This window comes from Mobula hypostoma, chromosome 11 (genome assembly GCF_963921235.1).
Source record: "Mobula hypostoma chromosome 11, sMobHyp1.1, whole genome shotgun sequence".
NCBI lineage: Eukaryota > Metazoa > Chordata > Chondrichthyes > Myliobatiformes > Myliobatidae > Mobula > Mobula hypostoma.
This window is the reverse complement of record NC_086107.1, coordinates 86,283,593-86,297,537: the sequence shown is the minus strand read 5'-3', so window position 1 is coordinate 86,297,537 and position 13,945 is coordinate 86,283,593. Positions and strand designations below refer to the sequence as shown.

The following is a 13,945-nucleotide window of genomic DNA, read 5'->3' as shown; positions in this document are numbered from 1 at the left end:
CACAGGATTCCAGTGTGAGTAACAAAATTTAAGCCATCACTCTACTTCCTACATTGATTCAAAGATTCAAAGTATATTTGTTATCAAAGAATTCAGCAACCTTGAGATTTGTCTACTTAGAGGCAGTTGCAAGGCACGAAACGTGAAAGAATGCAAGAAAAGACCAACACCCCCAATGCACAAAGAGTGAAAACCACAAATCATTTAAACAATAGAAGCAAGCAACATTCCAAACCAAACTGAGCCGATTATGAATCTAGTTAGCAATTTCTCCCTGGGTACCACGGGGTCTAACCTTCCACATTAGCCTGCCATGGACGACCTCGCTGAAATCCAAATAGAGTTATCCACCTTAATGCGCTTCAAAAGACCCAACAATATTTCCTCCATCTCAAAATATCCAATTTCAGCATCTTCCATGTCCTTGGTGAACACGTGCAAAGTGCTCATTTAGTACTTCGCCGACATCCTTGCACTCCAAGGATAAATTCCCTCATTTATCTTTGAATGGCCCTACACTTTGGCAACTTAACCTGTTTTTAATGCACATAAAATGATGGTGCATGGCCAAGTGGTTAAGGTGTTCATCTAGTGATCTGAAGGTCACTAGTTCGAGTCTTGGCTGAGGTAGCATGTTGTGTCCTTGATCAAGGCACTTAACCACACATTGCTCTGCGACGACACTGGTGCCAAGCTGAATGGGTCCTAATGCCCCTCCCTTGGACAACATCGGTGGCGTGGAGAGGGGAGACTTGCAGTATGGGCAACTGCCAGTCTTCCATACAACCTTGCCAAGGCCTGCACCCTGGAGACCTTCCAAGGTGCAAATCCATGGTCTCACGAGACTAACAGATGCATAAAAGAAAGAAAATGATAAAGTATGCAAAGAGTTAACACAGTCAGGTAAACACAGCAATCTGTTTTTCTGCAAGAAACGCTGATGATCAACAGATGTGCTAATCTTGCTATTCAATGCTGAGCCATACTTCTTCTTGCAGTTAGACAGTCAGTGCTTCAAGGTCCTTGTCTCTTTGTGCAGTCATGCGCATAGATAAGACCGGCTTTAGCCTGTCCTGTGTAAGTGAGCAACTATATCTATCCTGCAAGAGGAACTGCCAGTTAGTTGGTGGACCAAGCAGGAACAGTCACTGACTGTTCCTGTTTGAGCGACAATCCGAAGTGTCCCGGAGGCTTTGAATAAAGGGTTTATACTTTATTCTCTGAGTGAGTTTATCCGGATTTGACTTCCACAAAAATGCCTTGGGATTCTTATTTCATGCCCATTTTGGTCTTTCTAATTCCTTACTTGTGTTCTCAGCTTTCTTTATATTCTTCCACTGTCCATCCTAAACCTTATATGCTTCCTTTACTATTTTGACTAAATTCACTATTGCTGTCATGTTTCCTTTAACTTACTACCTTTGTCTGTCCTGAACCCTTGTCAAATGTTTTATTTTTAAATGATTCCACATGTCAGATGTGGACTTACCCAATAACAACTCTTCTTAATTTGCTCTGCCAAGGGACTGCCGAATAATTTGCAGGACTGTGATACAATACTCTTCCAATCCCCATCCAGACATTAACAATTATTGCAAACTTTAAAAGGTTGTGATCACTGTTTGCAATATAGTCTTCCACTGAAACCTGGCCAGGCTCATTTCCCAGTACAGCGTTCAATGTGGCCTCTCCTCTCGTTGGATTATTCACATACTATTTGAAGAAACCTTTTTGGATGTACTTAACAAACACTTCCCCATCTCTGCTGCTAACACTAAGGATGACCCAGTCAATATGAGGTTGTTAAAAATCTCCTGCTTCAACAATCTTGTTCCTTTTAGATTTTTCCATAATCTGCCTACATATCGGTTCCCCTCTCTCCCAGTGGTTCTCCACTCTTTAAGAAAGGAGGAAGGCAGCAGAAAGGAAATTATAGACCAGTTCGCCTGACCTCAGTGGTTGGGAAGATGTTGGAATCAACTGTTAAGGATTAAGTTATGGAGTACTTGGTGTCACAGGACAAGACGGGACAAAGTCAGCATAAGGGAACATCCTGTCTGATGAACCTGTTGGAATTCAATTCTTTGAGGAGATTACAGGTAGGATAGATAAAGGGAATGTAGTAGATGTTATATATTTAGACTTTCAGAAGGCCTTTGACAAGGTGCCACACATGAGGCTGCTTACCAAGTTAAGAGCCTATAGTATTGCTGGAAAGTTACTGGCACGGTTAGCACACTGGCTGATTTGTAGGAGGCAGTGAGTGGAAACAAAAGGGTCCTTTTCTGTTTGGCTGCCAAAGGTGTTCCGCAGGGGTCAGTGTTGGGACCGTTTCTTTTTATGCTGTATATTAATGACTTAGATGATAGAATAGATGGTTTTGTTGCCAAGTTTGCAGATGATACAAAGATTGGTGTAGTGTTGAGAAGACAGGTAGGCTGCAGAAGGACAGACAGAGCAGAAGAATGGGCAAGAAAGTGATAAATGAAATATAATGTTGGAAAATGCATGAACATGTACTTTGGTTGCAGATATGAAAGTGCAGACTATTTTCTAAATGGTGAGAAAATCCAAAAATCTGAGATGGAAAGAGACTTTGGAGTCCTTGTGCAAAACACCCTAAAGGTTAACTTGCAGGTAGAGTCAGTGGTAAGGAAGGCAAATGCAATCTAGCATTTATTTCAAGAGGTCTAGAATACAGGAGCGGGGATGTGATGCTGAGGGTTTATAAGGTATTGGTAAGGCCTCACCTTGAGTACTGTGAACAGTTTTGGGCTCCTCATCTAAGATAAGATAAGCTGGCATTGGAGAGGGTTCAGAGGAGGTTCACAAGGATGATTCTGGGAATGAAAGGGTTATCATATGAGGGACATTTGATAGCTCTGGGTCTGGACTCGCTGGAATATAAAAGGGGATCTCACTGATACTTTTCAAATGTTGAAAGGCCTAGACAGAGTGGATGTGGAAAAAATATTTCCCATGGTGGAGGAGTCTAAGACAAGGGGGCACAGCCTCTGGTTAGAGGGGCATCCATTTAAAACAGAGATGCGGAGAAATTTCTTTAGCCAGAGGTTGGTGAATTTGTGGAATTTATTACCACAGGTAGCTGTGGGGGCCATGTCATTGGGTGTATTTAAGGCGGATTGTTAGGTTCTTGATTGGTCACACTATACGGCCAGAAGGTGGAGGAGTGGGGCTGAGGAGGGGAAAGAAGGGTCATCCATGATTGAATGGCAGAGCAGAGCTGATGATGGCCTAATTCTGCTCCTATGTCTTATGGTCTTATCAGGAGGTTTGTAGTATAATCCCATAAGAGTGGTTACACCTTTCCTATTTTGAGCTCTACCCATATTGTCTCAGTGGATGAGTATCCTGTGTGTCCTGTCTGAGAACAACTGTGACGTCCTCCCTGGTGAGTAATGCAATTGTCCACTCTTTACCTCCTTTCTCCATCACATCTGAAACATTGGTATCTGAAATGTTGAGCTGTCTCCCTCACAACCATGTCTCTGTGATACCCATACCATCACAGTCCTGTTCACTGATACAGACACTTAAGTTCATCTGCCTCACCTCCACTACTCCTCGGACTGCAATAAACTTCCTTCCACCCATCAGTCCCACCAAGTTCCTAAACCCATTCCTGACCTAACTCTGCATACTATCAATCCTTACCTCTACTCATCTGCTGTTTGTTTCCCAGCACCTCCCCCAATTCCCTCACACTCCAATGTAAACTCTTCCTACCAGGAGTAGCTTCTGCGAGGATGTTGATTCTCCTTTAGTTTTGGTGCAGTCCGTCCCTCTGGTACTGGTCCCACCTGACTGGGAAGGGAGCTAGCAATATGTGTACCTCCTGTACCAGCTCCTAAATCACATAATCAACTGCACTGTGTTTATTTACTGCAAAGGGTAATAGTAGGTCCCTCTACCTGCCCTGTGCTGTGCAAGGGATTGGTGGACAAGCTGTGGGGGGTCAGGATGCAACGGGCAAGGCCAACCTACATTTTAAAGGGAAAAAGTTGCAAGCCCTCTCCCTCAAGCTCTCCCTCCCCTTGACCTCACAAAGGGAATTGTCTTGGGCCATCTCATAGTCTGTGACCTAACAGAGCTCCTGGCCCTGGCAACAGTTAGTGAGGTATGGGACCAACGTTAAAGAGTGAGCCCAGATAGTGAAAAGCATTGCAGAGCCTCTCTCTGTCCACTCCAGAAGTTCAGCCAACCTCGGACATCACTTTGTCCAACAGGAACACAACTCTTCTTTGGGTATTTAATTCCTGTCTGCCAGACAACAGAGGGAAGGGATCGTCAGAGGTCTGTGTGGTCATGGTTCAAGAACTACCCTCGGAGGCTAAAAATGTGATGTTGTGGGCAAGCCCCTCCTCTGGGGTTGGGCAAAAGCTCTAGCAAAACTGTCCACAAGGTTCAGGTGTAACCCATCCTTTTTATACCTTCTCCAAAAAAAGATCACAAATATCCAGAAATTTGAGACCCTGTGCCCTACACGAATTCTTCAGCAATAAATTCATCTGCCACATCATCCTACCTTACCCTTACTGGCACATGTTGAAAGCTTTACAAAATTCTATATAGACAACATCCACTGCCCCACCCTCAATTACCTTTGTCACCAATGCAAAAGATAACTAAATGCTGTCTCTAACTATTTCCTCCAGTAATTTCCAAATCGTTGATGCGAAGCTCACCACCTCAGATGCATGTCACTGTCTGTGAAAAAGAAAGAGGGCAAAGAATATTTAAAAAGGACTGGAGGGACAATGCTTTCATGTAGATGGTGATGAATATATGGAATGAGATAATGAAGAGAGACGAGCTTTATTTGTCACATGTACATTGAAATATCGAACATACGGTGAAATATGTCCTTTACAGCAAATCAAATCAGCAAGGATTGTGCTGGGGCAGCCCAGAAGTGTCAGCATGCTTCCCAATACAGCATTCCCACAATTCAGTCAACCTAGCCATAAGTTTTTGGAATATGTAAGGAAAACAGAGCACCTGAAGAAAAGCCACGCAATCATGGGGAGAACATACAAACTCCTTGCAGGCAGTGGCAGGAATTGAACTCTTGATCTGTGTTGCTGGTGCTTCAATAGCTTTACACTAATGCAAAACAGATGCCGGAGGAAGCAATTGAAGCAGATATTATGGGAAAAGAAAACACTCCTACAAATTTGCTGACGATACAACCATTGTTGGTGGAATCCCAGGTGGTGACGAGAGGGCGTACGGGAGTGCAATATGCCAGCTAGTGGAATGGTGCTGCAGCAACAACCTGGCACTCAGTGTCAGAAAGATGAAAGAGCTGATTGTGGACTTCAGGAAGGGTAGGACGGAGGAACACATACCAATCCTCATAGAGAGATCAGAAGTGGAAAGAGTAAGCAGTTTCAAGTTCCTGGGTGTTAAGATCTCGGAGGATCTAACCTGGTCCCAACACATTGATGTACTCATAAAGAAGGCAAAACAGCGGCTATACTTTATTAGGAGTTTGAAGCAACTTAGCATGTCAACAAATACACTCAAAAACTTCTATAGTTGTACCGTGGAGAGCATTCTGACAGGCTGCATCACTGTCTGGTATGGAGGAGCAACTGCACAGGACCGAAAGAAGCTGCAGAAGGTTGTAAATCTAGTCAGCTCCATCTTGGGCACTGGCCTACAAAGTACCCAGGACATCTTCAGGGAGCAGTGTCTGAGAAAGGTAGTGTCCATTATTGAGGACCTCCAGCACCCAGGGCATGCCCTTTTCTCACTGTTACCATCAGGTAGGAGATACAGAAGCCCGAAGGCACACACTCAGCAGTTCAGGAACAGCTTCTTCCCCTCTGCCATCCAATTCCTGAATGGACTTTGAAGCTTTGGACACTACCTCACTTTTTTAAATATACAGTATTTCTGTTTTTGCACATTTTTAAACTATCTATTCAATGTGTGATTTACTTATTTATTTATTATGTTTTATTATTTTTCTGTCTCTGCTAGTTTACGTATTGCATTGAACTGCTGCTGCCAAGTTAACAAATTTCACATCACATGCCGGTGATAATAAACCTGATTCTGATTCTGAGAGGGATATGGGTCAAATGCCAGAAATTGCGACTAGCTACGAGGGCACCATGGTCAGCAGGAACTGGTTGGGCCAAAGGTCTGTGTACTTGCTGTATTGCTCTATGACCGTATCTATACCCATCTAAGTCTTATACACTTCTTCCTGGTCACCCTGCATTCTCCTTCACTCCAGGGAAAACAAGACCAGCTTACCCATCACTTCCAAGAACTGAAGTTCTACAATCCAGGCAATGTCTTGGAAAATCTCATCAGCATTCTCCAGCACAGCCACACCTTCCTATAGAGTAGTGACCAGAAATGTACATGTACTCCAGGTGTGGTCAAAACAGTTTTTCAGGTAACATAATATCCCAATTCTCATAACCCATGCTGAGCTGCATATATATATCAATGCAAGAATTTCGCAGGAAAACCGGATGAGCTCACGGCATGGAATTATGATATATTGTAGCCTTTTTTTTTGTACGTGTGCCATACTCTGCCATAGTCTCAGCGATAACTTTTTCAAGTGGTTGTCTTGGAGGAAAGATTCTGTGAGTGGTCCCCCACATCCTTCTCACAGCGCAGTTTTTTTTAATGAGGCTGAGTTGTGAGCTCGACACTCAACCTGGCACGGATGGAAAGCGTGCCCGGGAGCAGCCTAACTGGGTTCGAACTCGGGAACCTTCACTCTGGTGTCCGGCGCTGATGTCACTGAGCCACCAGCCGGCCTATTGTAGCCATCAGTGAGACTATTGCAGGAGGGGCAGGACTGGCAGCCCAATATTCCATTGCTTTAGATACAACAGAGCAGGAGGGATTAAAGGAGGAGGGGTAGCATTACTAGTCAGGAAAAATATCAAGACAGTGCTCAGTCAGGATAGACTGGAAAACTCATCTAGTGAGGCATTATGGGTGAAACTGAGAAATAAAGGCATGACCGCATTAATAAGGCCATATTACAGACCACTCAGCAGTTTGAGGGACTTGAAGGAACAAATTTGCAGACGGATGCAAGAAGCATCTTAACTAGGAACCTCATGCTGTAAAAGGACTCAATGTGATGGAGTTTGTCAAATGTGTTCAGGAAAGTTTCCTTAATGAGTATGTAGAAGTCCCAACGAGTGTATGAAACTTGATATTAGGGAATGAAACCGGGAAGGTGACAGCAGTTTCTGTAGGGGAACACTTTGCATCTGGTGATAATTTTTTAAAGGCATCTGTTAGTCTCATGAGACCATGGATTTGCGCCTTGGAAAGTTTCCAGGGTGCAGGCCTGGGCAAGGTTGTATGGAAGACCAGCAGCTGCCTATGCTGCAATTCTCCTCTCCACACTATCGATGTTGTCCAAGGGGAGGGCATTAGGACCCATACAGCTTGGCAACGGTGTCATCACAGAGCAGTGTGTGGTTAAACGCCTTGCTCAAGGACACACACTCTGCCTCAGCCAAGGCTCGAAGTAGCGACCTTCAGATCACTAGATGAACGCCTAACTAGTGATCATTACTTTCAAAATAAATATGCAAAAAATTTCAATGGGTTGAGATTCTAAATTGGAGAAAGGCCAATTTTGGTAGTGTCAGAAAGGATCTGGCACGTGTGGATTGGAACTGGCAAAATTGTACTTGGTAAGTGGGAGGCCTTGAAAAGTGAAATTTTTAGAGTACAAAGCTTGTAGGTGCCTGTCAGAACAAAAGGTAAAGATAACAGGTGTAGGGAGACTTGGTTTTCAAGAGATAAATAGAACAATAGTACAGACTTATCTAAGTGGGGAAAAAATTCAAACATCAGAGGTGCAAAGGGACTTAGGAGCCCTTGTGCAAGACTTCCAGAAGGTTAATTCACAGGTTGAATCTGTGGTAAAGAAGGCAATGAGGTGCTTATAGAGTATTTAAGTGCCTCACATGAGGCTGCTTAACAAGATAAAATCCTGTGGTGTTACAGGTAATATATGCATGAAGAGAGGAATGGCTGACAGGCAGGAGGCAAATAAGTGGGAATAAAGGGGGCCTTTCTGGTTGGCTGCCAGTGAGTAATGGGGTTCCTCAGGGGTCCATATTGGGACCGCTACTTTTCACATTGTTTGTCAATGATTTAGATAGTGGAATTAATGGCTTTGTGGCAAAGTTTGCGGGTGGTATGAAGATAGCTGGAGGTAGGATGTGCTGAGGAAGCACTGCAATTGCAGCAGGACAAATTGGAAGAGTGGGCAAAAAAGTGGTAGATGGAATACAGTGTTGGGAAATGTATAATAACGCATTTTGGTAAAAAGAACAATAGTGTAGACTTATCTAAATGGGGAAAAAATTCAATCAGAGGTGCAAAGGGACTTAGGAGTCCTTGTGCAAGACTCCCAGAAGGTTAATTCACAGGTTGAATCTGTGGTAAAGAAGGCAAATGCAATGTTGATATTTATTTCAAGGGGAAAAACAAAAGATAATGCTGAAGCTTTAAAAGACACGAGTCAGGCTGCACTTGCAGCCTGTTTTGGGAGCCTGTCAACAGTTTTGGGCCCCTTATCTCAGAAAAGATGTATTGTCATTGGAGAGAGTCCAGAGGAGGTTCACAAGGATATTTCCAGAAATGAAGGGGTTAACATGAGGAGCATTTGGCAGCTTTGGGCCTGTACTCACTGGAATTTAGAAGAATGCAAGGAAATCTCAATGAAACCCACCGAATGTTGAAAGGACAAGATAAAGTGGATGTGGAGAGGATGTTTCCTCTGTTGGGGGTATCCAGAACTAGAAGGCACAGCCTCAAAATTGAGGGGTAACCTTTTAGAACAGAAGGAAAAATGATTTTTTTTTAGCCAAAGTTGTGAATCTATGGAATACTCTGCCACAGACTGCAGTAGAGACCAAGCCCGTGGGTTTTTTGCATCTGTATTTACTCAAGAGATGGACACTGTATCTATAGAAGAGAGGCAAAGTGGTATCAACTTCATGGACCCGCGGTGTTTGCTGTCCTGAGGGAAATTAGGGTGGATAAATCGCCAAGGCCTGACAAGGTATCCTTCAGACCCTGCAAAAGGCAAGTGCAGAAATTGCTGGGCCTTAGCAACAGGTGAGGATTGGAGGATAGCCAATGTTGTTCAGCTATTTAAAAAAAAACTCTAAAAATAAACCAGGAAATTATAAGCCATTATAATTTGCAGATATAAGGAACCAGATATACGAGTATGTGGATTTAAGAATAGTCAGCATGGTAGGTCATGTCTAACCAATCTTATATAGTTTTTTGAGGAAGTTACCAGGAAAGTTGGTGATGGCAAGGCAGTGGATGTTGTCTACATGGACTTTAGCAAGGCATTTGAAAGGGTCCTGCATAGGAGGTTGGTCAAGAGGGTTCAGTTACTCAATATTCAGGATGAGGAACTAAATTGGATTAGATATTGGCTTTGTAGGAGAAGCCAGAGAGTGGTAGATGGTTGCCTCTCTGAATGGAGGCGTATGACTAGTGGTTAACACAGGAATTGGTGCTGGGTCTGTGTTGTTTGTCATCTATATCAGTGATCTGGATGATAACGTGGTCAACTGGATCAGCAAATTTGTGGACAACTCCAAAATGGGAAGTATAGTGGACAGTGACAAAGGCTATCATGGCTTTCAGAGGGATCTGCATCAACTGGAAAAAATGGCAGATGGAACCTAATGCAGACAAGTGCGAGGTTTTGCACTTCAGTAGGTCTTACACAGTGAACAATGGGACATTGAGGAGTGTGTTACAACAAAGGAATCTGGGAATACAGGTACATAATTCATTGAAAGTGGTGTCACAGATAAAGGGTCATAAAGAAAGCTTTTGGCACATTGGCCTTCATAAATCAATGTATTGAGTACAGAAGATGTGATGTTATGATGAATTTGTATAAGATGTTGGGGAGGCTTAATTTGGAGTGTTGTGTCCAGTTTTGTTCACCTACAAGAAAAAAGTAAACAAGGTTGAAAGAGTACAGAGAAAATTTACAAGGATGTTGCCAGGTCTGGAAGACCTGAGTTATAAGGAAAGATTAAATAGATTAAGACTGTATTCTTTTGAACATAGATTAAGTGGAGATTTGATAGAGATATACAAAATTAATAAGGATATAGATACAGATGCATGCAAAAGTTTGGGCACCTCTGGTCAAAATTTCTATTACTGTGAATAGTTAAGTGAGTAGAAGATCTCCAAAAGTCGTGAAGTTAAAGAAGAAACATTCTTTTCAACATTTTAAGCAAGATTAGTGTATTATTTTTGTTTTGTACAATTTTAGAGTGAAAAAAAGGAAAGGAGCACCATGCAAAAGTTTGGGCATCCCAAGAGATTTGAACGCTCAGATAACTTTTACCAATGTCTCAGACCTTAATTAGCTTATTAGGGCTATGGTTTGTTCACAGTCATTGTTAGGAAAGGCCAGGTGATGCAAATTTCAAAGCTTTATAAATACCCTGACTCCTCAAACCTTGTCCCAACAATCAGCAGTCATGGGCTCCTCTAAGCAGCTGCTGAGCACTCTGCCCATAAAGTAGGAGAAGGCTGTAAGAAGATAGCAAAGTGTTTTCAGGTAGCTGTTTCCTCAGTTCATAATGTAATGGGAGGAGAAGATGGCGATGCAACGCAGTGCGTGCAGCCGTTCCGAATGAACATCAATATGTGTTAACTACAGGGCCATGCACAATCCGGATTTGATGGAGACAGCCGTAAGAAGCACAGAGGAACACCTGGAGTAACTCCTGAAATGCCTGCTTTGCTGCTGCTGCTACTGTGCAATCAAGAATCTCCCGAGGAGAAGGCCCTAGATCCTTGGCTTTGCCTATTGCCTGTTGCCAGGGCCGGGGTCGAAGCGCTCAGCAGAGATGGTGCTTGGTGCTCGGTGTCGGAGAGCTGGTCGGAGGCTCGAAGTTTTCAGATGGACTCGGAGTCGGACTGTGGTCGGATGCTTCCAGTATGCTGCATTGGCAAGTTGGCGGCACTGGAGGTTCACCGTCTGCGTGAGATGATGGGGCTTTCAAGAGGCTTTGAGACTTTTACCGTGCCATGGTCTGTTCCTATCAAATGACGGTATTGCTTTGCACTGTTGTAACTATATGTTATAATTATGTGTTTTTTGTTAGTTTTTAAGTCCGTTTGTCATGTGTTTCTGTGATATCATTCTGGAAAAATATTGTATCATTTCTTAATGCATGCATTACTAAATAACAATAAAAGAGGACTGCGTGTCCTCATAATCTAATAATTAAGAAATGGCAGTTAACAGGAACGGTGGAGGTCAAGTTGAGGTCTGGAAGACCAAGAAAACTTTCCGAGAGAACTGCTCGTAGGATTGCTAGAAAAGCAAATCAAAACCCCCGTTTGACTGCAAAAGACCTTCGGGAAGATTTAGCAGACTCTGGAGTGTTGGTGCACTCTTCCCCTGTGCAGCGACACCTGCACAAATATGACCTTCATGGAAGAGTCATCAGAAGAAAACCTTTCCTGCATCCTCACCACAAAATTCAGCATCAGAAGTTTGCAAAGGAACATCTAAACAAGCTTGAAGTTTTTTGAAAACAAGTCCTGTGGACCGATGAAGTTAAAATAGAACTTTTTGGCCGCAATGAGCAAAGGTATGTTTGGAGAAAAAAGGGTGCAGAATTTCATGAAAAGAACACCTCTCCAACTGTTAAGAACGGGGGTAGATTGATCATGCTTTGGTCTTGTGTTGCAGCCAGTGGCACAGGGAACATTTCACTTGTAGAGGGAAGAATGAATTCAATTGAATACCAGCAAATTCTGGAAACAAACATCACACCATCTGTAAAAAACTGATGAAAAGCAGATGGCTTCTACAACAGGATAATGATCCTAAACACACCTCAAAATCCACAATGGTGTACCTCAAGAGGCGCAAGCTGAAGGTTTTGCCATGGCCCTCACAGTTCCCCGACATCATCATCAAAAATCTGCAGATAAACCTCAAAAGAGCAGTGCATGCAAGATGGCCCAAGAATCTCTCAGAACTAGAAGCCTCTTAAATCCCCCAAACAGGAATTGAAAGACTCTTAGCTGGCTACAGAAAGCGTTTACAAGCTGTGATACTTGCCAAAGGGGGTGTTACTAAGTATTGACCATGCAGGGTGCCTAAACTTTTGCTTTGGGCCCTTTTCCTTTTTTGTTATTTTGAAACTGTAAAAGATGGAAATAAAAAAGTAATCTTGCTTAAAATATTAAAGAAATGTGTCATCTTTAACTTCATGCCTTTTGGAAATTAGGTCATCTTTTACTCGGCTATTCACAGTAGCAGAAATTTTGACCAGGGGTGCCCAAACTTTTGCATGCCACTGTAGGGTTAATGCAAGCAGGCTTTTTCCACTGAGGTTGGGTGGTATTACAATCAGAGGTCATGGGTTATGGGTGAAAGATGAAAAGTTTAAGGGGAACGTGAAGGGAAACTTGTTCACTCAGAGGGTTGTAAGCACATGGAATGAGTTGCCAACACAAGGGGTGTATGCGAGCTCAATTTCAACACTTAAGGGAAGTTTGGATATGTAAATGCATAGTAGGGAAATGGAGGGATATGGTCCCAGTGCAGGTTGATGGGAGTAGGCAGTTTAGATGGGCCAAAAGGCCTATTTCTGTACTGTACTCTATGACTCTAAGTTCTTGGATATCTGCAGGCTTCAGTTTAGTATATCTGAAATGCCATTCAAACTCATTTTGTGGAATGACAAACAGCTGAACCAGTATCTAATTCCACTTTAATTAATTTGAGGAAGTGCTAGATAGGAGCTACAGGGAGGGTAGTCACTCCGAGATTGCAGTAGGCAGTTAACTAACTGGTTGACTTTTAGGAGCAGGAAAGAAAATGCATAGCCAGTGCAGAGTACCTCTCTGGTCATTTCCCTCAATAATAAGCATACCACTTTGGATACTATTGAGGGGGGACCAACTGGGGGGAGCCACAGCCATCAAGTCTCTGGCATTGAGTCTTGTGCTGTGGTTCAGAAGAGAACAGAGGTGAAGAGGACTGCAGTGATACTAGAAAATTCCATTGTCAGAGGAATAGAGAAAGATCCTGTGTGCACAAGAGACACCCAGGTGCCAGTGCCAGGGGTCAGGGATGTGTTGGATCAGGTCACGGCATTCTAAAGGGGGAGGGTGAGTAACCAGAAGTCTTGGTACATATTGACACCAATGACATGGGTAGGGAAAGGTGAGACTTTGGTAGAAGAAAAGCAAAGACCATTTTCTAAATGTGGAGAACATTCAAAAATCCAGGGCAGAGAAACTTAGGGTCCTTGTGCAGGATTCCCTGAAGGTTGGGTTGGTAATGAAAAATGCAAATGCAATGTTAGCATTCATTTCGAGGGGACTAGAATCTAAGAAAAATAAGGATGTAATGCTGTGTCTTTATAAAGCACTGTTAAAGCTTCACTTGGGAGTACTGCGATCAGTTTTGGGCTCCTTATCTAAAAAAGGATGTGCTGACATTGGAGAGGATTCAAAGGAAGTTCATAAACATGATTCCAGGATTGAAAGGCTTATCATATGAGGAACATTTGATGGCTCTGGGCTTGTACTCAAATTTAAAAGAATGACAGGGATCTTATTGAAAACTATCAAATATTGAAATGCCTAGATAGAATGGATGTGGAGGCAAATCTTCCTATGGGGAAAGGTTGGGGGGGGGGGGGTGGAGTCCAGGACCAGAAGGCACAATCTCGGAATACAGTGATGTCCATATAGAATGAAGATTAGGAATTTTTAAGCTGGATGGTGGTGAATCTCCAGAATTCATTGCCACAGAGGGCTGTGGAGGGCAGGTCACTGGGTGTATTTAAGTTGGAGGTTGATATGTTCTTGATTAGTCAGGGTGTTAAAAGTTATGGGGAGAAGGCAAGAAAATGGAGTT

General features: G+C 43.1%; 1 protein-coding gene across 4 annotated transcripts in view; it reads left to right on the top strand.

The window, feature by feature from the left end:
- LOC134353890 (uncharacterized) overlaps nt 1-13,945 on the top strand; it is a 90,515-nt gene that overhangs the window by 33,100 nt on the left and 43,470 nt on the right. For 3 of the 4 annotated variants that reach the window (XM_063062405.1, XM_063062406.1, XM_063062407.1), the window contains exon 3: nt 10,721-13,655. The exons of the other annotated variant lie outside the window; for it this stretch is intronic. In XM_063062405.1, coding sequence (XP_062918475.1) covers nt 10,721-11,113 — 393 coding nt within the window. In that variant the 3' untranslated portion in view covers nt 11,114-13,655. Of the gene's footprint in view, nt 1-10,720; nt 13,656-13,945 lie in introns of those variants that run through there. 4 annotated transcript variants of the gene reach the window in all.